Source organism: Seriola lalandi, unplaced genomic scaffold (assembly GCF_002814215.2).
Source record: "Seriola lalandi dorsalis isolate HSWRI2012SDOR001 ecotype SW California unplaced genomic scaffold, Sedor1 jcf7180002054777, whole genome shotgun sequence".
Lineage (NCBI taxonomy): Eukaryota > Metazoa > Chordata > Actinopteri > Carangiformes > Carangidae > Seriola > Seriola lalandi.
The window spans coordinates 246,367-274,236 of record NW_019525330.1 but is presented as its reverse complement, the minus strand read 5'-3'; the positions used below and the strand labels follow the sequence as shown (position 1 = coordinate 274,236).

Genomic DNA, 27,870 nt, shown 5'->3' with positions numbered 1-27,870 from the left:
CTGGGTAGAGAGGTCCGATAGTTATGAGAGATGAGTGAATGTAATGTTGCTTTTGGTCTTTTCATGAGATTTGTTGCAAATAATAAAAATATAGAATATCTTACCCTTTAAATAAACCTGTAACAACTAACGATGTGCATGTTGCAATAACACCAAGCAGAAAAACAAGACAAAGACAAAAGGCAACAAAAAACACATTTCAAGCAATAAACCAGCATTCAAGAAATGAACTATAAGAACACAGTACTTGTATTTGTTTAGGCAAAAAAAAATTGTAATGAATCATGGCACATAAGTAGAAATACATAGTCAAGTAAAACTGGCGATCTCACTGGTTTCATTTACAAAATTGATGTAAACTTTTGCATTTAAAAGCGATAAACGCAACACAGGACTCTATGGCAGGGTTGTAATGCAGAATTACAGCTGTATTAATCACTTTACCAGTTGCACTTCCTGTAACTCAGAGTGTTGATGTTGTTTTACAAGCACAGAGTGAGATGGTTGCTGCCAAACTCCTGCAGATGGGACAGGAAACGAAGATTTCAAGCCCTGAAAATAGAAAGAGACGTGAAAATGCAGACATCCAACAAGTACACACACAATGCCCAACACAGCATTTTACAACTGCTATCAGACTGCCCCCCCCCTTTTTTTATATGTTTAGTTTCTCTGTCTCTATCCATTTAGCTCTACACTATCTACTTCTCATGAACTAAGAAAAACAGTCCGGTTTTCAGCTGTGTGAAAACGCATTTTTCAGCTAAACCAATGGGTTATAATGGTTTATAAAGCTGAAGTCATGGTTTTCTTTTAATCATAAGCTTGTTTTAACAGGTAATTAAAATGTTAAAAATGAAAATAAAGCATATGCAGGGATCATGTTCAACAGAAACTCTTACATTACCTTGTTACTCGACAGTTGCGCGTCTGAACATAAATTCCTGTGTAAGTGATATCACATCTCACGATGTTGTTGGTCATGTCCGACTCCGGAACGTGGAAATTGGGATTGACAGTAACCTGAAGAAATCATAAATAAGACTTGGAGCAGCTCTGCAGGCAATGTAAATGAAATCAATCTGCACTCTGTGAAATCAAACTCATGGACAGGTGAAATTATGCAGCCGAACAGTTGATATAAAGTTCACCCCACATATTTTTTACCTTCAAGATATAGTTTCCTGGAGGTACATCAGTGATGTCGATCCACTGACAGTCGATGTTGGCAGCATAGATGTCGTGGCATCCTGGGCTCAGTCCCTGAAAACACAACCCAACCCCCCCCCCCTCAGTGTGGTTTAAAGCTTTGCCTCGGGCTCTTTAGTCTTTGACTACTATTTTCCAACAAGAGCTGCAAATGAAGCAGATTTGAGTTTAAATTATACAAACAGCTCTTGGAAGCAAAGTTGTTACAAGAAACCAGGACTAAGGAGCGCAAAGCCAGAATCACAGAGCCCAGACAACAGATATAATAAATATTCCCATGTCTTCAGGATGTTTTTTTTTCATTGGCATACATCTGAGTTTTAGTTAGAAAAACATTTCTCAGAAGTGGAGCTGGAGGATTTGCAAAAAAAAAAAAAAAAACCCTGAAACTGTGCAGCTCTGTCTTGCAACCTATTCTCTGTCCCATTAAATGGTGTCTTTACTTTCTTAATGTGATAAAATAAAAGTATTTTTGGTCCAATATCTCACAAGTCTCAATTAAACACAGCCTTTATTGTTTGGATTTCGATTTTTTTCACGATTTTTTCATCAGTTTTCTCACATAACAGAGAGAGTGTGACGGCCGTATCCATAGCCACACAATTAAAGTAGAAACATGATCATTTTCATCCAGTCTCACCGCACCCAACACAGAAATCCAAAGACAGGTTTATGGTTTCACCTACTCTCCCACAATATTACCACAATCTTTGTCCGTTTTCTTTGCAGTCACTTAAGTTTCATAAAACACAATCACAGTTTATTTGGTTTACAATTTTGTCAGTTCTCCTCCCCGGTTTGGCCAGAAGAAGGTGTCTGAGGGTTTAAACACAGAGGCGAGAGAAATGGACCAGACCAAAGGCTGTATCAGCATGGGGGGAATGTTGTTTATTTGGATTGAGTTTTAGTTATTATCTGTGTTGTTTTCCCCTTTTTGTTTCAAATAGGCTGATCATCCAGAATACTGCATGTGTCTCCCTTTGTTGGGTCAGTTAGTCGAGTTAAGGTCCTTGTTTGTTCACAGGCTTTTTTGAGTAGATCTCTGTTTTGTCGACCTCTTTTAAGAGCCCAGTTATTTACCAAATTTGCTTATTTTAATTCATTTATATTTGTGACACATTTTTGGGTGATAAAATAAATAGTAAATAAAGTCTTTTTTTGAAAAGTAAACCTGTGCTTGTTGTCCTTTCACTGCTTATCACACAAAATAATTCAAAATGACTTCTGTTTAGAGACTAAATCTATAACTCACTGAACAAGTCTTAAATAGTTATTATATTTTTCTAGCCTGACTTACTTGTAGATTTTTAATTTGCTTTTTAAACAGGCTCTCCAATGGTTTTACACGGCTGTGAGCACAGCTGTATAATGTCCTCTGTGGCCCTGGAGGAGCTTTGTCAAGTCAGAGAACTCCACTCACTTGAGTAATCTCATTTCAGGCTTGGAGACTTCAGACATAAAAGAAACCTGAGAGTGTAAATCAAAATAATATGTGAGTATTTTCCAAGAAAAGAGGGTATAGAAAGTGTAGGATCCAGTGTTTTTGGGACTTGACCCACACTAGTGTCTGAAAGTCAGGATACCTCAGGCCTCTGCTGTCGAGGTCTTGTGCCTCACAAATCCCCAAACTACTTGAATAGTACTTAAGAATGTTCCTCCTCAGATTTAAAGCTGCTGTTCACTGGACCAGACCTCAAGACTGACTAACTCCAGATATGGGTGGTCACCTGGAACCTGGATATACAGCCACTTATAAGGTGAGAAAACACTATTAATTCTGACAAAAAAGGCCACTTCCATTAAAGTCAATAGAAACCTTGTAAAATCAAAGAGGATGTGGGATTTCTTTTTTGTAATTCAAAGTAGACTCTGCCCCCACCTGGCATTTTCCCGCACCTTATACGTTGGTAAGAGCATTGCCTACTGAATTGAAGAGCTGCTGAGTGACTGAACTGTTTTTTGATTCCGTTGTGTGACGGCCGTGAATCAGCGGGAAGTGACGTGAAGAACCGTGTAAAATGGAATAAATGAAACCACTGAAACTAAATGAACGGTGAATGTTTAATCCCACGGTGTCATTTTAAACATGTGTGTGCTGTGTGTGCTTTTGTGTGAATGACTGTGTCGGCTGTATTTGTTTCCTCAGCTGTGCACAGGCCTCTCATGCAAAACCGGACCTTGATCTCAGAGACAGAAGCTAGCTGATTTGACATTCACCTTACGCACATATAACTGTATGTTACCTGTGTATGGGATGTGCAGGCATAGCGACGCCTGAATCCGGGGTCACAGCCTGTGTCCTCAAGGCAGAAACTGGCCTTGTGTCCCTCTGCAACTTTACGTCCAGTGACGACGTCCAGCAGGTCGTAGTTACTGAAGGCGTCCATGCTGTGGTAGTGCCTGAGGGTGTAGAGTAGATTGAATAGAACAGAATAACTTTTTTTTCTTTCCTTGAGGCAGGGCTCAGGAATTCCTTTTAGGCCACAACTTTATTGTCTTTAACTGAATTTTGAGGGTGTGGTGTTTTTCTGGCCTGTTATATCAGATCTGAATGGAGCCGTGCTAATCACAACATTTTGAATGATGTGAGGTCATTTGATTTCATGTCAGGCTGTGTAAACTCACTGGTGACAGCTGTGCCAGTCCCACTGATATCTCGGCTTGACAGGGAGGAAGTCGGTGGTGCCTTGGTTCTTTACTTTCTGGGGGAACCTTAGGAGGACTCTGAAGTCGATGTCTCGCACAGCGGGTCCATAAGCTGACCTTGGATGGATCACAGGGGAAATGGGCATAAGCTGCGTTGGAAAGTGTTACTGGCTGAGCTCCCAGGGCCTAGTTTTCTTAAGAGTAACGGAGCGCAGAGGGTTTGTTCCATTGTACTTAATGCTTTTGGGAAAACCAACCCAGAACATTTATGTCTTGGCAGGACATCATGTTGGAGAATCATTGCTCCATAATAAGATCAAACATTTTTTTTAGTAACTCTATCAACACAACAGTTATCCTGACACATTCAAAGCTGTACTGAGATTAATGAAAACTGTCCTAAAACAACCAGACTGTCTTCAGACGAGTGAAATTAACCTTCAACAAGCAGTAAAAACAAAGGAAATACATGTCTGTGAGTGCATGTAACGTAGGTGTGTGTGTCTGCCTCAGTGTCTACGTGCTGCTATGTGCATGCTGAAGAGGTGAATCACTTTTGGCACCACAGATTACCTGGCCAGACAGTTCTCCTCAGCTGCACAGCGGAGCGCATACATCTGCATGCGCTGGACATAAGCACCTGCTTGGATGGCATATGGGTCTGGCACAAGGTCTGGCAGTCCTGGAGGAAATTAAAGGGACAATCCAAGTTTTTTTCCCTGTAATTCTGAAATCTTAATGTTGCCATTTTTTTCATGCTGAGAACAATCCAGTGAATTAGACAGTGTCCAGGCTGAAAATGAGAGCAGCTGTTTGTGTTTGTTGGCATAATTCAACATTTTACATTCCTGTGCTGTCAGTCTTGGATCCACAGTCCAAATTACCCAAATCCACATTTTTTTCCCCTTCTTGCCATTCATCCCTTTTCTCTTAGTGAGTGAGACATGTGGCTGTGCAATCCGTCTTCAAAAATGTTCATAAAGCCATCTGATTTCAAATGTAATTTTAATGCAATGGATGATGATTCAGACTGAGGAGGTTTTATCCTAATTGATGCAGCCACTGGACCATCATGTTAGTCTAAGATCATTTCAATCCATGCTACTTAACAAGGCTAAACTCATTCCATGTGATCGGGATACTTGACTTACCATTTTGGAAATATCTTGTTCCATATCCTGTGTCAGGCGGGCGCCGCGTGCGGGCCCCTGACCTCCCTCTCGTGGGATACATGTTGTAGAAAACAGAATTCCTGTGGTTTTTTGACGGGTTTCGCGGGTCGTCGTTAACCATGTCCTCTCCATTTCTGGTTGCCTCGTTTAAAGCATCCTCGGTGAGAGCAGGGAAGGAAGCGGGGGATTCGGTTTCTCTTTCCAGAGTTGAGGGATATGCTGGGATGGAGTGATCTGTCTGCGCGGGTTGCCTGGAGACAGACACTTGTGCCTGGGGCACCGCGCGTAACTGTTGGTATTGCGCACCTGGCCCCGGCTCTCCTCCTCCTGGATAACCCATAGCTCCTGTTCCATGAGGGCGCTCAGGCTGCTGTCTGGCCCCTGACGCTCGAGCATTAACAGGCACAAACTGTCTACCATCGTGTCCAGGTGTAAAAAAACCCGGCTCTGCACCGTGATCAGTCCTGAACTGTCTGGACTCACCCTGTCCGGATCTTACAAGCGTGGCTCCTCTGTGCGCTCCCGGCACTTGGCTCCGGGTGCCGTCCCTCCTGCTCACAAAAACCCTCGAGTGGCTCCTGGACCGAACCGGAGCCTGGTACTCCGACCCAGTGCTCATTAAACTGTAAACCTGTCCATTGTTTTGCCACTGAATCCGGTTCCGCCAGGAGCCAGCTGTGCGCTGCTGCTGCCCAAAGATGATGAGGGGAAGTAGTCCTTGAAAAAAGTATAAAAATAAAAGTGACCATTTTGCCATGGTAGAAAAACTAAATAAAAGTCAGATCCCTCCAGAAAGTCAATTTATGAAATGTACTGCGCGCAGATGTTTCTCTGTGTGAAGTGGATGCAAAGCAGCGCGCTCTCAGTTCCAGGTCGTCAACAGAACAACATATCAGTTCTCAGGACTGACAGAGGAGAGGAGAGGAGAGGAGAGGACAGGAGAGGAGGGCTGGAGCCTTTTTTTTTTGCTCATTTATCGAATTCAGGCCAGTTACTTACGCAAAGTCAAAGTTTCTAGCAAGAAAATTTAACCCATCCCTTCCCGGGGTTTGGTCTTGTTACACAAGACTTGCACAGGAGGTTTGCTGAGTAAACTTTACGCACGGGTGTCAACTGAAGTCATCTCAATGTTACCGTTCAATCTGGTGATTGTAAAAGACCAGTCCGACCAGCGCAGAGGAAACAAAGGTTATCTGTTGAGCAAAGCTTTTAATTTCTCTTTCATATCAGTCTTTCACTGAGAATATGAAGAACAGAAGAATACACGTTAATGAGAATTGTAGCTGTATTAAACTGCCATTAGTTAAATTCCGTGTTATTCAAAGGCCTCACGCGCTCAGTTTATCAAGATCAATAAACACGTGAAATATGTGCTCGTAGTTTTTAACCATCTGCAGCAACTCTTAAGATCTCTACATGCAGGACTGAACATCCACCACCAGGGGGCAGCCTGCGTCTACACTGTGTGCCACCTGCAGAGACTGTGGAGCCTTTTATCAGCTGCCATCACTCCTGAGAATAGAGGTCCAGTGAAAGAGTGAGAGTACTCATTATAGAAAAAATGATTGGGTTGTGTTATTCATCTTATTTTATTAGTTTGTTATTACTGAGGCATTCATTGCTACTTACACATTAATGCCTCAGTAATAACAAACCAATCATACAAATACTGTTGTAGTCGGTTGAACTATGTTAACTATTTGATCCTGTTGGGCAGTTTAATCAGAATAACCCACAGTCTGATAGAGACGTTTCCATACAAAAAGTCAATCCTAGAAACATTTTTTCCTAAGACAAACTCTGTCAGTGTTGTACATTGACATATTCAAATTTTTCCTTTTTTTACGTCACTTTCACGCTTCAGTGTGTTTGTAGTTTGAAACAAGAAAAAAGAAAACGGAAGCAGGTTGTTGCACCAGAACCTATGAAAAAACTTGAGGGATATGCACTGAAAACAGTTTATCTCTAAAAACAAGAAAATAAAACTTTAAAGAGTCAATTACACACAAACATGACTTGATAAGAAGAAGATTTTGAGCCCTGTAAAAGTAACAAGCAGCTGTAACTGGCAAAAATATGTAGTGGAGTAAAAAGTACAGTGTCTGAAATGTAGAATATAGGTATAAATGGAAACACTAATAAGTAAAGGTGAAACATTGTACAGCACTATCATACACACAGACAACTGAAAGTGCTTTACATACAGCATTAAAACATAGAAAGAAAAGAGAACTAATTCATCATAAAGTACAGATAGTGAACATGTGCAGCCTGTGGCTCGGGTTTAAACATAAATATTAATTGAAGACTAAAGATTATTAAAGTGACCCTGATCTTTCTTCAGGTCAGGGACCGGTTAGGCTGCTTAATATGGGTCACAAATAGGATAAGACACACACCCTGTCTGGCAGAGGACTCGAGCAGAGCTCTGTATTCGTTACCTCTCAGATGAAGTATCGCAGTGTGTGTTTCCTCTGCCAAATAGGGCATCATGATGGCGAGCCTGTGTGCTTTTCTATTCTTAGCTAAAGAACCCTACCCCTGGTCCAAAGTCCAGCTCCACCCTCCTCTCTGCTCCCTGCTCCAGACCAGATTTATAAGAGCCACAGATCCTCGGCACTGGTTTGGCACAAGACCTCCCGAGCAGGACATGTAACCCACAATATTTAGCCAGTAAGTATTTATGTTGAATTGAGTCTTTCTTGTGTGTCTGACGTGAAAGTAAACAAATCACAACAAGTGTTGCCACAAAAACTAATCTTTACTGTAAATTAATTGTGCTTGGAAATAAAATAAACCGTTTCTGGTTGTTTTCATGGTACACCTACAGCAGCAGCAGAAGCAGCAGCAGATCTTTCCCTGTGTGAAAGACTAATTCATTTACGCTTTGAATATATCTTATCCCGTGAATCTAGGTATCCAGGCTTTGCTTCTTGTGAGATTTAAAGAAGATGATGGTCTTAAAATGGTTTTACCACAAGAAAGCTTCCCCTACAAGGAATATACCTGTGCCTCACACTGCCAGTCTGAGGAGTAAAATGATAGATCCAGAAGGTTTACCACAGATCATGGGGAGACATATACAGGTGAGATGCTGAAAAAAATGTTTGAACAATGAAAATGAATGACCTCTGTTGTGGGTAAATCTCCAAATCATGTGGATATTTAGTTCCTCCTGAAAGCAAAAATTGTGAATTCTTAAATAAAAGTGAGTTGATTTTGCAATGTAACCTGAATTAAAATAGAAATGTCTGATGAATGATGAATTGCAGGTCGTTTGACAGCTGCAGGGCTGCAGATCATCAGGTTTCGTGTGACACGTGTTTGCTTATCGTTGATTAACCTTTGCCAATGTCAGCCTGCACAGCTCTCCTCGCATTTCAGCTTTGAGCAACATGTCTCTGTATCTATCTACACGTTTTCACTGAGCTACACGAGGCAAATTAGTGGTGAGAACACTTAATATGTGATCGACTGAAGCTTTCTTAAAAGGATTCATTCGCCCCTTGACTTAAACTTTAACATGAATACTGTCAAATCTAAGAATGAGAGATTGTCTCGGCCTGAAGCTCTGTGACAAGAGTGTGTTAAAAACACTTTTGAGGTACTTACTTGAGTATGTTAAACTATCCAGCAGTTAAGTAGTTAAAATCAGTTCCACCTTCCCAAGCTGCAACATTATAGTGATACCTACATTAATAATAATAACAATAATAATAATAATAATAATAATAATAATAATAATGTAATATTCTGAAATGGGCCATTCTGAGTCATTTTACTTTTGCCACTCTAAGTATATTACATATATCATAGGACATATAAATTATATACTGTACTTACTGTATCTGCTTAGCGGGCACCACAAAAATCAATTAACATCAGAGCAAGATTAATCTAGGGATTAATTTAGGCAAATTAATTTAGATTTAATTAAGGTTCATTTTCATTAATGCCATGTCTAACAAAGTGATTTAATGTAGCTATCGTTGTTTAGCGTGGTTATAATTTCCTAATGTATGTTAAATATGATATTTAGCCTCTTAGTTAAACATTGTGTCTGCTCCTCAGTCAGTGCTGTGAACTTCTACTGGTAAACAGAATTAGCACCATAGTGCACATTTTGTGAATCGTTGCGTCACATATTTTGGCACTGCCCTGTGTGGCTAAAAGAAAGTGATATTAAAGCTGGACTGGACATAGAGACTGTACTTATGCGACATATGCTGCTAGAATAGACAAACTTTATTGACCCTGTGTATTTTGGTGGACGCTGTCCCTGTTTCTTCATTACCACTGAAGCACAACATTTTTATCAATTTTAATTTTGTCTATAGGATTAGACATTAGAGAGGAAAAGATCTTTTTTAAAACAGTAGTTTGTAATAAAGGATACATTTATTCGTCCTCGGATGAGGAGGGTGGAGGTGAAATTTACAAGAAAAGATTAGCACCAGATGTAATTTATTCTTCTGTTATAGGTTTTTAGGTCATTACAAGCCAATCATGTGCCAGTTACCTAATCAGCCTCCTCCTGACCTTTTAACACTGAAGCAATGAGACACATAAGGCCAAAATGTTCAGTTTTACAGAGGGGCAACACAAGTCTTACCATTTATCATACAGTACATAAATATATAATAAATGGTCTATAACATACTATAATGTGGTTACAAACTATAATGCCCCCTGTGGACACTCACGAGTGAAGGCTGCTGTAAAAAGATAATAAATGTTTACAGTGAAACACTGGTGTAACAATATCAAATCAAAGGGGAACACTAATAAACACTTCAAATGTCCTAACAGCAACATCTACATTATAGTTTGTTATAAACAGTTTATTAAATGTTTATTTACTGCTCATAAATGTTCAATTGGGGGACTTCAAGTGTTGCACAAGAATGAGTTCACTTATTCACATAGTTGTGTCTCAGTGAGGTGGCCATAAATATTCCTGTGGCATAACCACAACTGTTCACATGCCCCTCGTCTCCTGTGTCCCTGCCTCTCCACCCAAATATGGACACCCCAGCTTTAGTTTTGGGGGTTGCCATGGTGGCGGGTGACGTGGGAGAACATGCCACCCCAAAAGGTTCTCACCTTACGTGCCCGGCGGTGGCGTGTGGGGACTGGCCCCTGACTCAGACCAGACTGTGGAGCATCGAGTGGGTGTGTGCACCCGTCAAATATACTCCCCTGACACCCCAGGCACTTAGCCTAAATATAAACTGGCAGACCCTTTACCCTGTGCTCCAGGCCAAATGTTGGCATGTCAAGACTCCCAGAAACGCATCACAAGACCCCGACTCCCTCCGAACACACCCTGTGTAGCTTTGCCAGGTCCCGGGACAGAGCTGGCCAGTCTCGTCTCAGAGTAATTTACAGTGTGAGGTTTTCTGTGACCAGAAGAAGCAGAGATTCAGATAATGATATATGATACTTAAGAGTTATCAAAAGGCGGCATACCCTTGATTCTTTGTGCTCAGAATATAAATCCTTTGATTTCTTAGTCATCAGTGCCGGTCCGACACAGGTCATTTGTTTTATGGTGCAACAGTCATGCTGTGTTGTCAGCTGCAGGCAGGAAATGCAACCTTCAAGGTTACCACATCAATCACTGAGTTTTTGATCTGGAAATATCAATAAAAGTGAAAAATTATGGCTCTATGTTTCCCTCATTTATGTGTGGATAGTGTTGGTTGAGTGTAGAGCAGAGTGGGCGACTAAAGGACTTTTGATCTTTTGGAGAGGTGGTAACCCATCGCTCCATGTCTTGATTAAGCTCAGTGACTACGTACTTTTGCTCGGCTGCTGTGGCACAATTTTGAGATACATTTCAGAGGGAAGTACCATACTCCTGCACCATGTCTGTTTTTATCTGACAGATATATTTACTCTTCAGAGTAAAAACGATCAGCTATGATCAGCTTATGAAATGCAACATGTTTTTGCACAAACATTTTTTGATATCTGAGTTTTTAACATTTCCACCAGAGAGACATATCCCCTCGCAACCTCTCAGCTGGTTTTGTTTAAATCTGTTTGACAAACAAGTAAAACTGTCCCATAGTAACAAAAATATGTAAAGATTAGACAGAAGTCCAAAAAATGAAACAAATTTGTGCAGCAGAACTTTTTCTTCTCTCCCATTCATCATCTCACAACCCTTCAGATTTATCTTAACTAAATTACTTAATTGTTTATAAAGTAGTTAAATAGAGCGCCACCTATATATATATATATATATATATATATGTATAATAGTATTTCAGTCACAGGGGACAAGTACATTTTAAGTTACTACTTTACAGTTACTTACTTTAGAGACTCCAACACTGATTAAGCAATAGCAGGAAAAGGGTATATCTAAAGTTAATGGGTGTGTTGTAAGCAGAGCAGGAAAAGTGAATTAAGTCTTCTTCGAAACAACTAAGGTTCAAGCCCTTAGTGTCAGCATGACTCCGACCTTGAGCATGCCACCAGTGTTGCCTGTGGCTGGGTGTTGGTGAAGTGAAAAGTGAATATAGTTTAAGGAAATCTATTATTTTCATTATGCACATTGTGTTTCTTTTAGCTGATTTATGACTAAACTCAGAGTTAGGCTGTGGTGCCCGCATTTAGCATGTGTACTTCTAAACAGTAGATGTTATACATTTCAATCATAGAACATTCAAACGTACACCAACACGCAAAACTGCGGAAAATTTTAGGTCAATAATTCCTTAACAAATACATATATATTAAAAACTAACAATAATCCTTATCAAAGTCATAGATGCAGTGTTAAAGAGAGAAAAATGTTGTGGTCTGTGCGCAGGGTGTGGCATGAAAAAAATCCAAGTCAGTGAAGTGCTTGATTATAAATAAAGCCCCCTTAATTAATTTGGTCTGTGTTTAGCACACTTGACTTCCTCGGGATGTCTTGATACGCAATACCAAAAAATGCTGTTTATTGTCTTTTTCTTCATAGTTTTAGATGCTCAAATGTCATTTTCATATTTGTGTATGTTTAAACTGATATTTGAGTGGCAGTCCAATTGTCTCACTTCTAGTTGTGATTTTTTTTCCTTCCTGCAAACTGCAATAGTTCATGTATTGTCTTTCAGGAGAAATCTTTTCCTCTCATCACAGTTTGCTTTTACTGCAGCTTTAAATCTAAACTTAGTGATAAAGACGCTCATTCAAGGGCCTCAGGGTGTTATCAGTCATCCCCAGTTGTAGATAAATGTCTGTGCTGTAAAACGTGAGGTTTGTGATTGTGAACAGGACCTCTATGGGAAGAACATGAGTGAGTGTGAGTTAGGAAGAAAAACAGGAACCATAAGGTGGATTCAGCCATTTCTTTAAGTTGCGAAACAGAAATCCTCCCAATGGGCATTTCATTTTGACATACAGTATAACAAGATCAGAGTTTAGATCCGTCCCTGATGTTACACACTGGGTAGTCCAGAGGTGGCTTATCTTTTAGAAAAAGTTACACAGGATTATACAAAACACAACACTTCTGCCATTAGTTCTTAATAAGTTACATGATTAACTATTTACAAATCAGGCCAGAAGTACAGAGCTGGTGTTACACATTTACTCAAAAATTATATTTACAAGTCTATACACAAATCCGCTGTTGTCCCCGTCCTGCTGCAGAGAGAGAGAGAGAGAGAAAGGAGAGAAGTTACTCACACTGAATGAAAGAGTTACTGCTGTGACAGATTACTACTATGATCTGTCACAGCTAATTCATTTCAGTTTTCCACTTACCTATAAGTTATTGAGCAGGGAGTTCTGAACACTTTCAAACACATTGTTGTAAATCGCTTCCTTTGATGTCATTCCATCAAGATACTCTGTCCAGAAAAAAGACCAATCAGAAATGAATGACAGTCACTTATAGGCAGAAGTTAGCAGTTGAATCTATAAGTGTGAATTTTGTAAGGGATATTTTGCTTTTATTTTGACATTAAGGATTTGGATATGGAGATGCATTAATGGAGACAGTGATATTTAGTTCTTGAGGTGAAGAATCAGCTTAACAAACCTATTCTGTCGCAGTTGTTCTCCATCTCTTTCCTGTGTTTCAAGTACATGGGCCAGACGTGGCCATCGAACAGGTCAGGGGGGTCAGGGACTGTGTATGTCCTTGTGCTGTGGAAACATAATCAATCATGTCATATTATAGCCTGTAATACAGTGCCTAACACTTTTGTGGTATAAGTCAAAGTCAGTCCAACAGCTAGTTACCTTCTCCTCTTTTTGCACTCCTCATAAGGAATGGAAATGTAGAAACATTTGTCATAGACGTCAATGAGGGGCCTGCAGACAAGGAGCTCAGATTAGTGAAAAGTTTTGGAGGTCAAGAGGCCTGTAGGTTAAATTTTAGAACTTGCGTTGAAAAATGGGAATGATACACGTAACCCACTTGTAGTTGTAGATGAGGAACCCCTCAATGATGAGAAAATGGATCCCTTTCTCCTCTGAGTCGGATTCCTCGGCTTCAGGTGACAGGCTGACACCGTGTGAGCGGGCAAACTTGACCGGGTTCTCCTGCCAGCCTTTCACAGTGTTGATCATAGCCTCCATGTCCAGGGCAGCGATCACTGATACAGAACAAGGAGAGAAGAGAGAAAAGCGGGTTTCACCACACATACAACCAACACTCCTCACCAATGTGCTTTAACACACATTAGTCACGGTTAGTGAATGTCTGTAGCATTCACAGAATAGATGACAAATTATCACAAAGTTTAGGATTGATTTGTTATCAAACTAAAGAAATGTGCAGGAAAGAAAAAGTACGTTACTGCATGGTTTTCCTATGCGAAATCCATTCTTACCATCCCACTGTCTAAAGCCGTCCTCCCCGACTTCTATTTGATCGGGTTTCTGAAATAACAGTCACCAATAAAACATTGCTGCAACCTAGTAATCAGTCGGAGCTGATCACACCTGGACAGGACAAGTCAAGGACTCGTCTCCACCAAAAGTAGCGCACGGTGACATTTTTTGGTGCGGTTGAATTTTTTTTTCCAATATTGCGCTTACGAAATTTCGGTTGCAATACCTTAAGACACACTAATGTATTTTAAAACTTTACAGGAGGGCAGTAATCTTCGCTGCTGCTTCGCTTTGAGAAAGTGGAAAGATTTTCCCAGAGATGTAACTACATCGATAACTGCATCCAAAAAAAAAAATAAATAAATTAAAAAAAAAAATTTAAAAATCTGCTTGCGATTCAGAAATCGCGGTTTAAATTTTTTTTCCAATTACGTAGCCCTAGTTAACATCCTTGTTGCTTCGCTATAGAGGTATTTAAGCCAGAGGTTAATGGTCATGCAAAAGGTTGGTGGCAAAATTTGCAACATGATTGGACTAAGTCTCACTTTAAGTGGGGACGCTTAGCCCTTTCATTGGCTGTCCAGGAGACAATCAGCCACATGTATTACTAGGCTACTGCGATGACAGGACATCTGCAGGTCAAACTGGTGGATTATTACTGAGCACAAAATGTCCAAGGCCAATTTTTACATAGCAAATGAAATATATCAAAAATAATACTTTCATTAGCTCAAGATTAATACAACAAAACAGTAGTGGTGTAGCTTTAAAGTGAACATACAGTGACTTAAAGCTCAAAAGAATGGTTACTGAAATTTATCTTACCTTGAAGAAGTCATCCTGATGCACAACGCAACAGTTAGGTAATGTCTTTAGTAGTCTATTTGTCAAAGTGGTCTTCCCACCGTTGGTCACTCTGAAATTAGGATGAATTTTATACCAAACACGAGTTACACTCTAGGTTTTTTGCTAATCTTCAACAACAGACGAGTAGGTATATCAACTAAATGAGACTTACCCTCCAATGCCAATGATGAATTTCATTTTCAGCTCTTTTGTGTATTGGTCACCTTTGGAATTCAGTAAATAAAAGAAGGGAACCCAGCCAACGCAAACAGTCTACCAAAGGCTTCCTCTAAAAACCTTTCCTTCTCCTCTGCCACAGATGTCCCCCCCTTTTACTACTTCATTGATAGACAATCTCCCTGCCAGGCATATAAAGGATTTAGCTGCAGCGTCACAGCTTCTCAAACCAATCAGCCTTTTCTCAAGCAGCCAGTAAGCTGTCGCTTTACAGCCTGCAGCACCAATGAGAGGAAGGCGACTCAGGAGCTTCACATTTGCATGAAAGTAGATCCCTAATTTTCCACCTGTTGTCAGGAGTCACTGAGCACTAGCCAACCAAATGCATGACAAATCCCACTCCCAACAGAGTTCTTAGAAGATAATAGAGAAATGGTGATGTGGCTAAGCTGTGAAACACAAAATTAATTATCTTTGCAAAGAGCAAGAGCCAGACAGACTTTTGGTGCCTCGGACAGTGAGAGGCTGCAGACTGGTGAGGCTGATAGTTTAGAGCTTGTAAAATCTTTATGTATTCTTAATTTCAGATAAATTTGATTTCAAAAACTCCAAATATTAATAAAAAAAATTTATGTGCAGATGCCATTTACCCTAAGAAAGATTTTGTCCAGGAGGCCAGGGCCAGGGCTGTTAACTGTATAAGTATATAAGTCACATCCTGTTACTGAGACATCTGAATCACAACACAATGAAAAACATCATTATTTGGGTTTTTTGAGGGAAGCTTTCCATGCTTAGACAAATACGGGTGGGTGAAAACCAGAAGAACTATATTTAGTTGGCTGTTGTGTGTCTGTCTGCTGCGTCACACATATTTCTGATGCAACCAGCTGGAGTGCATGGACACCAGCCATGTGATCCGATGTCTCGAGTCATGTCTATAGGTCTGATAGCAGGAGTCTTTTTCTTTGAACTTAAACTGGTTATCAATATAGTTTGTCACATACCTCCTCATGTGTGGAGTCTAATCTTCTGTTCATGTTATTTTACAGTATTTGAATGAATTCCGCTACAGTCGCTCTTGTCTCTGTAACTATAGGTGTGAAGGAGGTGAACTTTGAGTCCCTGCTATCGGAGCAAATGGTTTTATCTTTCACTACCAAGTCAATCTCAATGGAAACGTGATGCTGGTTGACACCATGTGATGACAATATATTTTTCCTCTCTTATATCATAGTGTTTGGCAGCTGTGATGTGTTGCAGAAGATTGATGTTAGTAAACAGTTAATGATATACACCGGTAAAGAATATGGGATTACAAAACTGCCCCACATATGCTCTGACATATCATAGGACACCAAACCATGTGGTCCACCATGTGAAGCATGTGGTGCACATACTTTTTCCTTCTTAGACCCACAAGAAAGACAAACCTTTACTTGACCAGTATTTAGATGAATAAATGTATATTTTTCGGCACATTTAGAGTTTGACATTAATATTCCCAATACAGTCTATTAAGGTTTATCTGTTAACCCACTGTGACACAGACATATAAAAAATTATAACATATTTGGGAAATACACTTGCAGAGACTTAGATGATACGATCAATACCACTCTAATGTATGTGCCTAAGTATCAGGGTTCCCTCTCTTTTCCTAGATATAATTTTTCAGGACTTTTCTATGACATTTTTAGTGATGATCTAGCTAACATGACAGACTGAAATCAGGCCATAAACCAATACGATCCTTTCTGTGGAAGATCTAAAGTGCAGTCTATACTTATCCATGAAATCAAATCTTACAGGCTTAATTATAAAATTATGACAAATCAATCACAAGAATTTTCTCACATGATAGCCCTTACTTGGCAAGTGTTATGTAAATAAAATGTATCATTATTATCATCATTTTTTTTTTAACTTTACTTACTTTTTAACTCACATTTTTGTTTACGATTTACATTAATCATTGCTGCCTGAACACTTAATAACCTAATAACTAAATAGCCTCTCCTGAATACCAATAACACAAATCGTAGCCCACAATATTCCCAATGACAAATCTAGTTTGAACGTTACAGCTAAATGTACGATTCAATACTGAATTTGCTAAGATTATTTACTGCCGCCAGGTTTTATTAAGTTTAACACATTTTCGCCCCTTTACTAGTAACAGGAAGTGAAGTATTTAACGAGGTTAATCATCACACCCATTTAAAATTTAAACATTTCATGTCATATTATGGTCTGTTTTGCCTGAACGCAGCGTTGGGTTTGAAATGACGCTAACAAAGATGCTAGCAAAGTAAAACGTGCCGTTAGCGTGTATTTAGCCGGTGTTTGACTAATACAGTTAGGCTCCCATTCATCGTGTTGACCCCGGCTTCCTATGTTTTATTATCCAACTCTCAGCAATGCCCAACACACATTTGAAAACTTTGCTCCTAGTCAGAGGTGAATCACAAACCTTAAATCTTTAGCTACAGGAAAAACAGGCTAGGAAGCTCGTCAACTTCAGCAAATGAACCAAACATGCTAACCTACTATTCAACAGTTTAAAACAAGTTGGGAAGAACTTGTTAATCTATAAACCTAATAAAAACTGCCACAGTTAGCAGCCAACAGTGACTTACATACAGTTAAAGGATAATGTGACTTACATTCTTCAAAGTTTCGGTTTTCCACTTCAGTTGTAAATCATCCAACATGGACCGACCAAGCATGTGATGTGATTTTGTGGTGCGTTCAAAGCCTTGACAAACAAAACTGATAGCAGCCGATTCAAAGTACTGTCGTCCATAAACTAGCCAACCATTTTGACCGGCAGCATGATCCTGAACACTTTTGTATTATATTCCATGTGTTTTAAAAACTGGTGAACTGTTTTGGGAACCTTGAGTATATAGGCCAGGAGCTTAGTTTATCTTAGCTTAGCTTAGCATAAAGAATGGAAATAGTGGAAAAAGCTAGCCTTTCTCTGCAAAAGGCTCACTAACTACCACGATCTAAGTTGGTTAGTTCTTCTGTACACAAAAATGAATGTAAAAAACGTAAATTTGTAGTTTTGGAGTTACGCTACTACCCTTATAATCACAAAATGTTCACGTTTGTGTACAGATGAAACCATGCATTACTCAGTCAGCTGTAAAGGTGACCAGGCTAGATGCTTCCCCCCTGATTCCAGTCTTTATGTTAAGCTACGCTCGGTGCTTCCTCACTCAGTCGTAGCGAGCTTCTCAATGTGTATTTCTTACTATTTCTTCAATAACATTTCATTAATATTCTCGTTGTAATCATGCCTGTTGTTTTAACCTGTCGTAAACCTGTTGTTTATGTTATAACCTCATGTTCAGCAGACAGACCCGTTTCCATTTCAGTGTTATTGCAGAACTGCTGGTATTATCATTGCACAAGATACATGAGTAATCGGATTTCTTAATCAGTAATTGGTCAGACTGATTGATTTTGGATAACGTACCTTAAAAGTACCTATTAAAAATGGCAAGGAATACGCAGAAATAAGTCAAAATCTCCCTTGGGGCTAACAGACAGCCGTCACATTACAGGCTATTATGAGTTACATATTGTCGTCATACCTAGTGATCACAGTGACCTTGCATATAAAAATAAATGGTCACTTTAAAAGTATTAGGTCCAAATGACCCCTATGAAGAGCAGCACAGGACTGTCAGGTGACACAAAGAACATCAACTGACTTGGCTTGCACGCTCATAAATCAGAATTATGCCCGTTAATAACTCATCATGAACTGTCAAAAACACTCTGGACCAAACTGGAGCTAGAGGCAGTAAAACAGAAGCAAATAAGCTGTAATGTACATGGGCCAGGCCGTCCTCGCTAGTCATTTATATCAGAGGTCAAAGCTACCCTAGATGCAAGAGGCGACTAATCATGGCATGACAACGCTTGCTTTAGTTCACTCATTTATTTATTTTTTTTACAAACAGCAAATGGCACATTTTCATAAATAACACTTATAGCAATTAATTTGACTCTCTCTTTAAATATATTTCATTTCATTTGTAACAACGTATGCTTCCCGTTTTGTAAAAGTACCTTTTAAAACATGATGGCAAATTACTTAAAAACTGACAAAAACATGTAACAGAAACAGGAAAGATATAAACAAGCATGCCACCTGATTATCAAACTCTGGAGAACTTGAAAACTGTAACACACGTTTGCATCAGTAACATCTACTGTAGGTCTAAGAACAATATCATTGCACATTATTTTTCAGTAAACGGCCTTAAACTAAACCATACCCATGCCATTCATATCAAAACCCAAATATCTGTGCAAATGCCTTTCTCAAAAATATATATAGTATTTACATGACGTTCCCAGCTCTGTCAGGAAGATGTCAAGTTCATCCAAGTCCATAAATTTTCATTTATATAGTTGGTCATGCTGTAGGCAAAGCTCTACTTGACATGCAGGGAGCAGAAACGTTTGATCTAACTATATCCTGTAATGCTTTGGTGTAAATGAACTTTTAGTTAGAAGCAGGCAGCTGAAAACAATGTTTTTGAGAAATGATTGTCTTGCAGCTAATGGATCCAGTCAGGAGATTTAATTCTGTGCAACAAGCGAGTGGTGATGGCTCCCGTTGTAATGAATGAATGTTGCCCATTGGTTCTTCCATGTAAAACTCTGTAATGCAAATACAAAAAGTTTAAAAGTTTTTCTTTCTCTGTCACCTTTATCCTTTATCAATGGATGTTTGTGCATCTCTACAAATGTAACATTTCTAATGTAATCCTTTGGTTTGGGGGTGAGTCAGTTGGCATGCACTAAATCTAAACTAAATCCAACATGACACATATCAGGTTTGCCTATTTATTTTGCTCCTGCTTCCTCTGCTGGCATTTGGTTAGGAGATGTTGCCTGTGTCCATTCCTGGGATGTCAGCCAGTCCTCTGGCTGATAGCTCCTTTGATATATGGAGACTGATAGGAACGGTCAGCAGCACAGGACAGCGCAGAGGGGTGGGAGTTTCTAAAATAACCCACCCTGCACAACCTAACCCACCCAGACCTGCTGCAGCAGGTACTTTACCCCCGATTTCAGAACATGCTGTGCGGCGCGGATCAATTTGCCAGACCTCTGTGGTACAGTCCATTAAAAATAGAATCGATTGGTTTTGAGTAGACAGGCTTAAAGAGATGAGCAGCTGTGCTTTATGTAACATGGGGTATGGAGGGAATATGATGTTGTAGGATCAGTTAACATTTCTTGGACGTTCATGCGGTGTGAATTTAAAGAACTGAAACATGACTTGGCAAAAGAGAAAATGAGCTGGACTTGTTTGGATGATTAATTGTAATCCTGCAGCAATATATTTTTCCAGTGCTCTCAGTTCAGAGACCAGGAGGAAACACATGGTTGTTTCTTCTTCTTAATTACTATTTATCTATGTGCAAGGACTAACATTTTGATGTAATTTGCATCATCAGATATAAAAATAATTAATTGTAACTGAAGAATAAGCTGTGCACTCCAATTTACTACCCATGGAAAGAGCTGCACTTTGAGTTGGACTGAAGCTATAGATTTGATTTGATTTTTCACTGTATATTCTCTATGTCTCTACGTATGAATATTTGAGTTTTGAAATCTGAGTCATCCTCTTTTTCTTTCTGGCTGACTCTGTGTTTTACTGTAAATTGGATCTTGGTGTCCCTTAAGTGAGAACCGACCCTTTGGACCTTTGGACATTGACCCAACACTCCAGACAGGTCATCCTCCAGCATTTCGGTGATTTACTGTAACGCGTCCCTTTTGCGCACATAAACTTGTGTGTGCGCACAAGAGAACATTTCTCTGTATGCCAGAGATTAGTTACAGTGGGCTGACATTACAAACCAGCCTGGATGAAGCTGATGAACAGGCACTTAAGTGAATGAGAACCCTTACCTTAATGTCAGATGTCACAGCCAACCTCTGCGATCATTGACTTTGGCCTGGAAGTGAAAGATTAGATTTAAGTCTTAAGTAAATATTTTTCTTGGTCATCTAGCCTATATTAGGTTGTGTTTTCTGTTTCCAAAGTTTATCTATGTGGCTGTAGAAAGTACTCACACTCAATTTAAAGACAAGTTATGTAACTGATTTGATATTTAGCTAGTTACATCACATTATTGATGCTAATCTTAACTGATGAAGTTGCACTGTGCATAAGTGAAAGTTAAATGTTTTCAGACCTCTAGCAGCCATCACCAGTTTTAAATAAAAGAAAGATGTCTGAACATTTTCCATTTCAGGTTTTGTAGAACAATGTTTTATGTAATCAAATGCCATTGGACTGTATGTACTGCAAAATGAGGTCACCTTTCTTTAGGCACAGTTGAGCTGGTCTGCTGCTGATCTTGCTCAAGTCTGTAAGTAAGACAGGCAAATATTAATACTACTACTTACCTGCAGGAAAAAGCGAATGAATTAAAACTTTTTTGTAACATAAAATCTGAAAATCTATCGCTCACCTTTCCCTTTGTGCTCTGAGCTTCTCGTCATCATACCTTTAAAAGCGGAGAATAGAAATCTGACTGATGTGTCATTACATCAACACATTTCTCACCAGTGGTAGAAAGAGGAAATGCAAATCATGTGCAGAAGATGAGCCAAATATAATTTCTGTTGTTATAATGTGGCCTTGTTAATGTATTCACTGCAGCGCTTCCCAAAGCCTCCGGTTATGAGTCTCACTCAGCTTTAGCTATTGATTTCCAAGGTACAGCCACCTACAGTTTGCTTCAAAATCAATATGAAATCTGACATGAGCTTTTACTGTCTAGAAATCCTGCTCCACTGTTTGCTATGTTGGATATGACTGTCATGGTTTCTTTTAGTGTCAGGCTTCAGACGCCTGCTGTCTGCCACAAAAGCCAAATTAATGCTGAGTAACACTTTTTTGTCACTGCCACCATGGTGAATCATCTACTGTTTCAGCTGAACCATTACATTGAAATAAACAATGATAACTATATATTTAAATAAATGCAAACAATTACACATGAAAATAAACACTAATGAATTATCCATAAACACTGTTCACTGTACTGAGGGTCCTTTCAAGGTGTTATTGCAAAACATAACAATACAGTACGTGTGACAGACACGAGTCATGTCTCAACACTGACCCCTGGTGGCTCAGAGTACTTACTGCAGCACACACTCAGGGATCTGCACATGCTCCATGGGGATGATCTGGCTGAGTTCCCCCAGGGTGTGAACGTAACGGATTTTATCCATGAACTTCACACTGCAAAAAACATGAACATCATGCGATTACTGCCGCATATGATCCTTTCTGACAACTACAGACGCTGAAATCTGTGTCTGTGTCATCAGGGCCAGGCCGTGTAACACAGCTCTTGAACTGCGATCGTGTACAGGCTACACTTTTGTCTTTTGTTATCACTTGAATGTACGACAAACCATATCACTATGACATGACTGGCAGTTTATCTTCTGTCTTCTATTTCCTTGTTAGATTTGCTAAGAGACGTGCTTTTGAGACTGATGGATTGTAAACATCCTCACCTGATGAAAGGCCTTGAAATGGCTATAACGGTCCGGATGAACCACGTTGGGTGAGCGATGATGAGACACTTCAGGTTCTTCCTCAGTCTGCACAAGGTATTTAGAAGTCAGTTAACAACATCATCAATTTCACATTCTTGATGATATTCTCATTTCCCTTGGAGTTGTTCTGATTGTGTCTATCTTACTTCCTGTCAATCATCTGGTAGCATCTTTTCAGCCAGCTGATCCCGGGCATCTTCCTGCGAGGAGTTGCACCGTTCAGGTAAACAATCATGTAATCCTCTGCCACCAGAAGTTCTAGGCTGCTCACAACGTACCTGACAACAGAACAAACAAACTCAGATCAGACTCACACTGTAAAGCAACACAAAGGATGATGCTTTTACATGCGCCTTCAATAGAGACATTATTTCCTTTGATGAATTACAAAGTGGAAAAAGAAAGTCAGAAGAACAACTGAAATGAAGAGGCTCGTAGTAAAGCATGCTGCTGTGAAAAAGTATCTTAAGAGACAAGAATGGGTATTACAGGAAGAGGTTCTCCATGATGTACGTGTAGTCCTCACAGCTGCTGTCAGGAAGATAGCAGGCTGCAAACACGATGATGGCATTCAAACCCTCACCATAATAACCTGAGAGAGGACAGAGACAAACACTCGTATGTTGTTGGCATTTCACTAAAAATCAGCGTTGATATCGTCCAAGCATATTATAAACTCAAACTACGGAGATTTAAAACAACTATCTGCGAAAAATATTTTCCAATGCATGCAGTATTTATGAATTCATTGCTCAGTTATGATTAATTAGTTTAGAGGCAGCCTTACTGCTGTTCTTTTTTCTGTTGTATTACGTCAATAAGTATAGTCTTTTAGTAATTTAAATAGCTGTGTGTGTTGTGAGTGTTCTGAGTGGGTGGTTGGGGTTTAATGCCATCAGGCTAAAATGTATTTTTAATGAGCATGAAATGTGCCGTATAAATCCAGTTAACTTTGTCTTTTTGCCTTTATGAGTCTTAATGTCCCTTAATGGTGTGAATGCTCTTTCAGAGGCTTCTCCATGCTGAGGGCGTTATGAAAGTGCTGTTGAAAACACTTATGGGAAATAACTATGCACACACATTTCAGCTATGATTTCTTCAGTGTGCATCACTTATTTGGATTCATTCAGATTTAATCTTTTTTCACCTGCAACCAAAATGAGTTTCAATCAGTTCAGGTGTATTAAATGGCTGCTCTGAGATACTGTAGGCGTCTTTAATATTAAATCTCATACATCCTCCGCCCAATATTAGATCTGAAAAGTGCAGTAAAGTAGTAAAGAGTACACACACATTCACAAACTATATATAAATGATGATGTACTCTAACCTTGTGTCTCTATACAACTCCTATCCACACACACACTCTTTCTGTTGGACAGTTGTCTTTGGTTGGTGCAATGTTATTCTCCTCTACTAAAATTCTTAACACTGAATAATCAATAACTCTGATCTAAAGCTGTCCCGTTAGTGCTGGTCTCTACAGACGCTGTGCTGGACGCTGCTGACTGACCTCCATGTGTGACCACCCTCAGGTACGGCCTGATGACCTGCATGTCAATCCGTTGCTCCTGGTCACCGATGATCACTGTTCGCCACAGACGACCTGATGCGTCTCGCTCTTCCTCACTTTCACCTGGAAGACGTTTGGCGGTGGCCACCGGAGTGTCATCTGGATTCAAGACGACACAAAAAGAGTTGCTGGTCAGATTTTCTGTTTCAGTTTTTAATGTACCTCTGCACTTGTCTTCAGATGCATTTAATCAATTAAACATTGTGGATAAATATTAAATGTTGTGAAAAACTTAGATAAAAAGTTAAATCTTCTCTTCAGCAGTTTTTGACTGAACAGAAAAAAGGCAACATCACATGACATGTGAATCAGGATTCAAGGTAAGGACATTGCAGGTATTTTATGATTGAACTAATTCCAACACACATCCTGTGACTTCCTCTGCACTGACCATGTGAACCTTCTCAAATTTTTCAATATCATTTGACCTCTGTCTGACCTTCCCACTCCAGCTCGTTGCCATTGTTAATGAACTCCAGTGAGTCGGTCTCATCTGGGGTCTCAATGTCGTCTACGTTGATGTCCAGGTCATCGGGCGTTTCCAGAAAGTCATCAGAGAGAACCGACCCCTCGCTCTGATCCAGGGACAAGTTCATGTCGGGGGCCACCAAGGTGCGACGTTTACGCTGGGCTACTGACTCTCCCACATTCAGAGAGGTAGGGGGATCTAAAACAGTGGAGCAAGAAAGTTTACATATAGTATATCATTAAAAAAAAAACTAAAAACTATCATTTAACGCTGTGTATTTATTTCACTTACTGTTCCTGTTGTCAGTGAGGCCACATGAAGAATCAACATCTCCATCTTCTGGTAGTGGCCTGCAGAGGAAAACATAAATACACAACATGTACAAGTAAAATGATAATAGAAACAGTATAAATTAGAAATGAAATTACATATATAGTTCCATTTTTTGGTCTATTGGTTTCTTCTTAAGTTAATGGTTGTTTTGGTATCTTTAAAAGTCTAGTAATAAGCATTAACATGATAAAAGACGCTAAAATAAGGTATCAGCAGTCATTTCTGGCATTTTGCTCGTTGTCTTTTGTTTTTGGAGAAGCTCTGTTGTGATTTAACTACAGAGTGTCCTTGGAAACAGTTCCAGTAATTACCACTCCCCTCTGACATTACAGTATAATAAGGCAGCTGAACTCTCAGCGCTGAGCGACGAGGGGACTAGATTTTAGTAGATAGCACTCTTAAAAACACACCCACACACAGACAAAGACAAAGACACAGACATTAACACACCCTAAAACCCCACAAGTATGGGCTTGCTGATGGAGCTGTTGGGATAATTGCTGTTATTATGTTGTCAGTAGCTTTGTAGAGGTAAGTTAAAGACGGCACCAACAGACATTCGGGGGGGGGTTTCTCTATAGGACTCATATATAAACAGTCTGCAACTATATTCATTATTATACATACACAAACAGAAATACACGGTTAAGATTAAGTTAAAATAGAAGCAATTACGATGTGACATATTGTAGGTAAATATGTTGTGAATAAACTTGATGTCTATGAAAAATCTGCTTCATCTGCTCATTTTTCACAAACATGTTTCCTCTGCTGTGGAAATGATTCTTGATGGTGAACGAGCGCAGGCGGATGACTATTTTTTCACTGCCGGACACTGTGACGTGTTTGACCTCTCTTCCTTTCTCTGTGTCGTCTGCCGTTTTGTTCACGTAACACATAACGACTACATCAAGGAAAGAACACACCTGCTGCCCTTCAGCATTAAACACGTGTGACTGATTTTCCATCATTGCTGTGGCTTGTTTGTCAAAGCTTGTTGCGCAAATTGGACAAACTGCAGTGCGCACACAAACACAGACTCTCTCTCTCTCACTCGTTCTCACACAAGCACACTCAGGAATACCTGGGGAAGTCTTCATCCTGCCACTCGTCCTTTACCTCCATGCTTTCCAAGCGTAAAGTGGCCTCTGCTGTACCCATCCTCTGCCAGGGAGGACAGGCTTCAGCTCACTGAGGTTGACAGACACATGAAATAATGTTACAATTCAGTAGACAACCAGTCGTTAAAACATACAGTGCATAACGTTGTCTTAAAGCGACACTCCACCCATTTTACACATTTTGTGCAACCCCGATGATTTCATCAGGATTTTCTGAATTTAGCCAGCGTTACAAACTAAAGGTGTGGAGTTTGAAACATGTGGGTGTGTACCAGGCGGGGAGGGTCTAATGAAAGAAACTATTCAGTTGTTTTATGGGAAATGTAGGATTTTGCATTTTTGGAGGTGGTCCACAACAGCAACAAAAATCAGGATATCTCAGTCGCTCATGCTTCATTTTTGATCATTGCTGGATAACCCCTGAAATAGGCCAAGTAAAAGCTGACTTGTGGGTTTACAGGAGCTGTAATAAGATGGTCTATAAAGCAGCAGCACAGCATACTGTAGGTATTATGAAGAATATAAGAGTCAAATCTTCAACTTTCATCTTTTTTGACTGGCATGACACATGACAAATGTGAGATCCAATGGCTGGGGTGTACTGGGCAAAAAAGTACAAAATCTACAATTTATAAATCCCAAGTCCAATTTTGCAATGGGTAATTACTGTACAGTGAAGTCATAGAAATAACTATTTGGCAAAACTAAGTCCCACTGGGTTTCCTTCTACATCCCTGAGGCAGGAGACAAAAATAAACACCACATTGCTCATACAGCCTTTCTAGGGGATACAAGTAAATTACACATGCAGATAGTGATCTGAACTGAAACTATTTTACATAACCAAAGCAGAAGTGACAGAAGTCTCGAACTAAGGTTTCATGTCCTTTTCTCATTATCTCACGTAAAGCTTCACAGTGTCTCATGTTCTGGTCGGACTTTGCAGGCTGTCACACAAGGATCAGTAATGCACGAGTGGACATCATGTGCGAGCCTTGTGTCAGAAATGTGCATATGGGGGAGGAGTGTCCTCCCTGCATCACTGTCCCAGTCAGAGTTCATGCAGCAGCAGACATTACCACAGTCCATTTGTCCACTGGGATGGCACTGATGTGCTACAGCGAGACACATCAGAGGCCATGTGGAAAAACACAACAAATGTGGACTATAAGGCACATGGGCCCCGGGCTTCATGCTGCTAGGATTGCTGTGTTGTGATTGGATTCTAAATGATGGAGGGGAGTGGTGAGGTGTTTACAGCATATTGTGTCCATGAGAAAGTTGCAGTGTTTCATGTGGGCTTGATGGGGAAGTCCTTAAATGCCGCTTTCATAAACACACGTCAGGCTAAATCACACTTCGAGTCGCCTTCCTTTGTTCTCACACTCACATAATCTTTTAAAAAGCACCTTGAGACCGATTGATCGTTTTCCCTCCTAACTCAAGAATGAAAGAGGGGTGTGACTGACTGAGAGTAAAGCAGAAAGTTCACACGGAAACAGCAGATCAGTGCGTGCGGTTTGTTGTCTGTGCAGATGTCTCTTGCCGAGGCTCAGCTGCTCATACACTGCGCTGCTGATTGATGTACACAAAGTAATGTTGCAGCAGCACGTGTTTGGTAGGGATTTGTGTCCAGATGGCAGAGCAGCCTTCATTTCCAAAACACTATCTTGTGAGCTATTCACTACGTACTAGCCATCAAATATAATACCAAAAATTCTGTCTCAGAGACTGAAAGTAAGCTGCTTGAAATGCTCAACATAACAAATACTTACTTAAGTGCTCCTCCTTTGACATACAGTAAGTAAAATTTGAGTAGAGCAGTAGAACTTCCATTTGAATACAATATTTCCTTCTCTTACTTACATAATAATTTAC

At 39.9% G+C, this 27,870-nt stretch overlaps 3 protein-coding genes and 1 long non-coding RNA gene across 5 annotated transcripts; 1 reads left to right on the top strand and 3 right to left on the bottom strand.

The window, feature by feature from the left end:
- Positions 1-231: 231 nt before the first annotated feature.
- On the bottom strand, positions 232-5,962 carry loxl5b (lysyl oxidase-like 5b). Its single transcript, XM_023425399.2, has 7 exons — positions 5,007-5,962; positions 4,429-4,537; positions 3,835-3,972; positions 3,453-3,609; positions 1,168-1,263; positions 908-1,023; positions 232-552 (listed from the first exon to the last, which is right to left on the bottom strand). The coding sequence occupies exons 1-7, from the start codon at positions 5,782-5,784 to the stop codon at positions 546-548; spliced, it is 1,401 nt and encodes a 466-aa protein (XP_023281167.1). The 5' UTR covers positions 5,785-5,962; the 3' UTR covers positions 232-545.
- A 1,637-nt stretch (positions 5,963-7,599) lies between these two features.
- Positions 7,600-24,801, top strand: LOC111669151 (uncharacterized). Its single transcript, XR_002761777.2, has 7 exons — positions 7,600-7,700; positions 7,943-8,113; positions 22,405-22,550; positions 22,664-22,719; positions 23,968-24,200; positions 24,334-24,389; positions 24,522-24,801. It is a non-coding gene; the product is annotated as an uncharacterized LOC111669151 (long non-coding RNA).
- On the bottom strand, positions 12,357-15,056 carry LOC111669148 (nicotinamide riboside kinase 2-like). Of its 2 annotated transcripts, none has more exons than XM_023425401.2 (8): positions 14,881-15,056; positions 14,688-14,778; positions 13,862-13,910; positions 13,447-13,624; positions 13,269-13,340; positions 13,066-13,172; positions 12,789-12,874; positions 12,357-12,668 (listed from the first exon to the last, which is right to left on the bottom strand). In XM_023425401.2, the coding sequence occupies exons 1-7, from the start codon at positions 14,904-14,906 to the stop codon at positions 12,789-12,791; spliced, it is 609 nt and encodes a 202-aa protein (XP_023281169.1). In that variant the 5' UTR covers positions 14,907-15,056; the 3' UTR covers positions 12,357-12,668. The 2 variants fall into 2 exon arrangements, with proteins under 2 accessions (XP_023281169.1, XP_023281170.1); XM_023425402.2 differs by having other exon boundaries at positions 12,357-12,665.
- Positions 18,823-26,056, bottom strand: atcayb (ATCAY kinesin light chain interacting caytaxin b). The gene is made up of 12 exons (XM_023425400.2): positions 25,956-26,056; positions 24,830-24,888; positions 24,509-24,736; positions 24,010-24,168; positions 22,986-23,088; positions 22,643-22,774; positions 22,455-22,541; positions 22,075-22,173; positions 21,395-21,430; positions 21,243-21,290; positions 20,829-20,875; positions 18,823-19,565 (listed from the first exon to the last, which is right to left on the bottom strand). The coding sequence occupies exons 1-11, from the start codon at positions 26,030-26,032 to the stop codon at positions 20,836-20,838; spliced, it is 1,068 nt and encodes a 355-aa protein (XP_023281168.1). The 5' UTR covers positions 26,033-26,056; the 3' UTR covers positions 18,823-19,565; positions 20,829-20,835.
- Between the last annotated feature and the right edge of the window lie 1,814 nt (positions 26,057-27,870).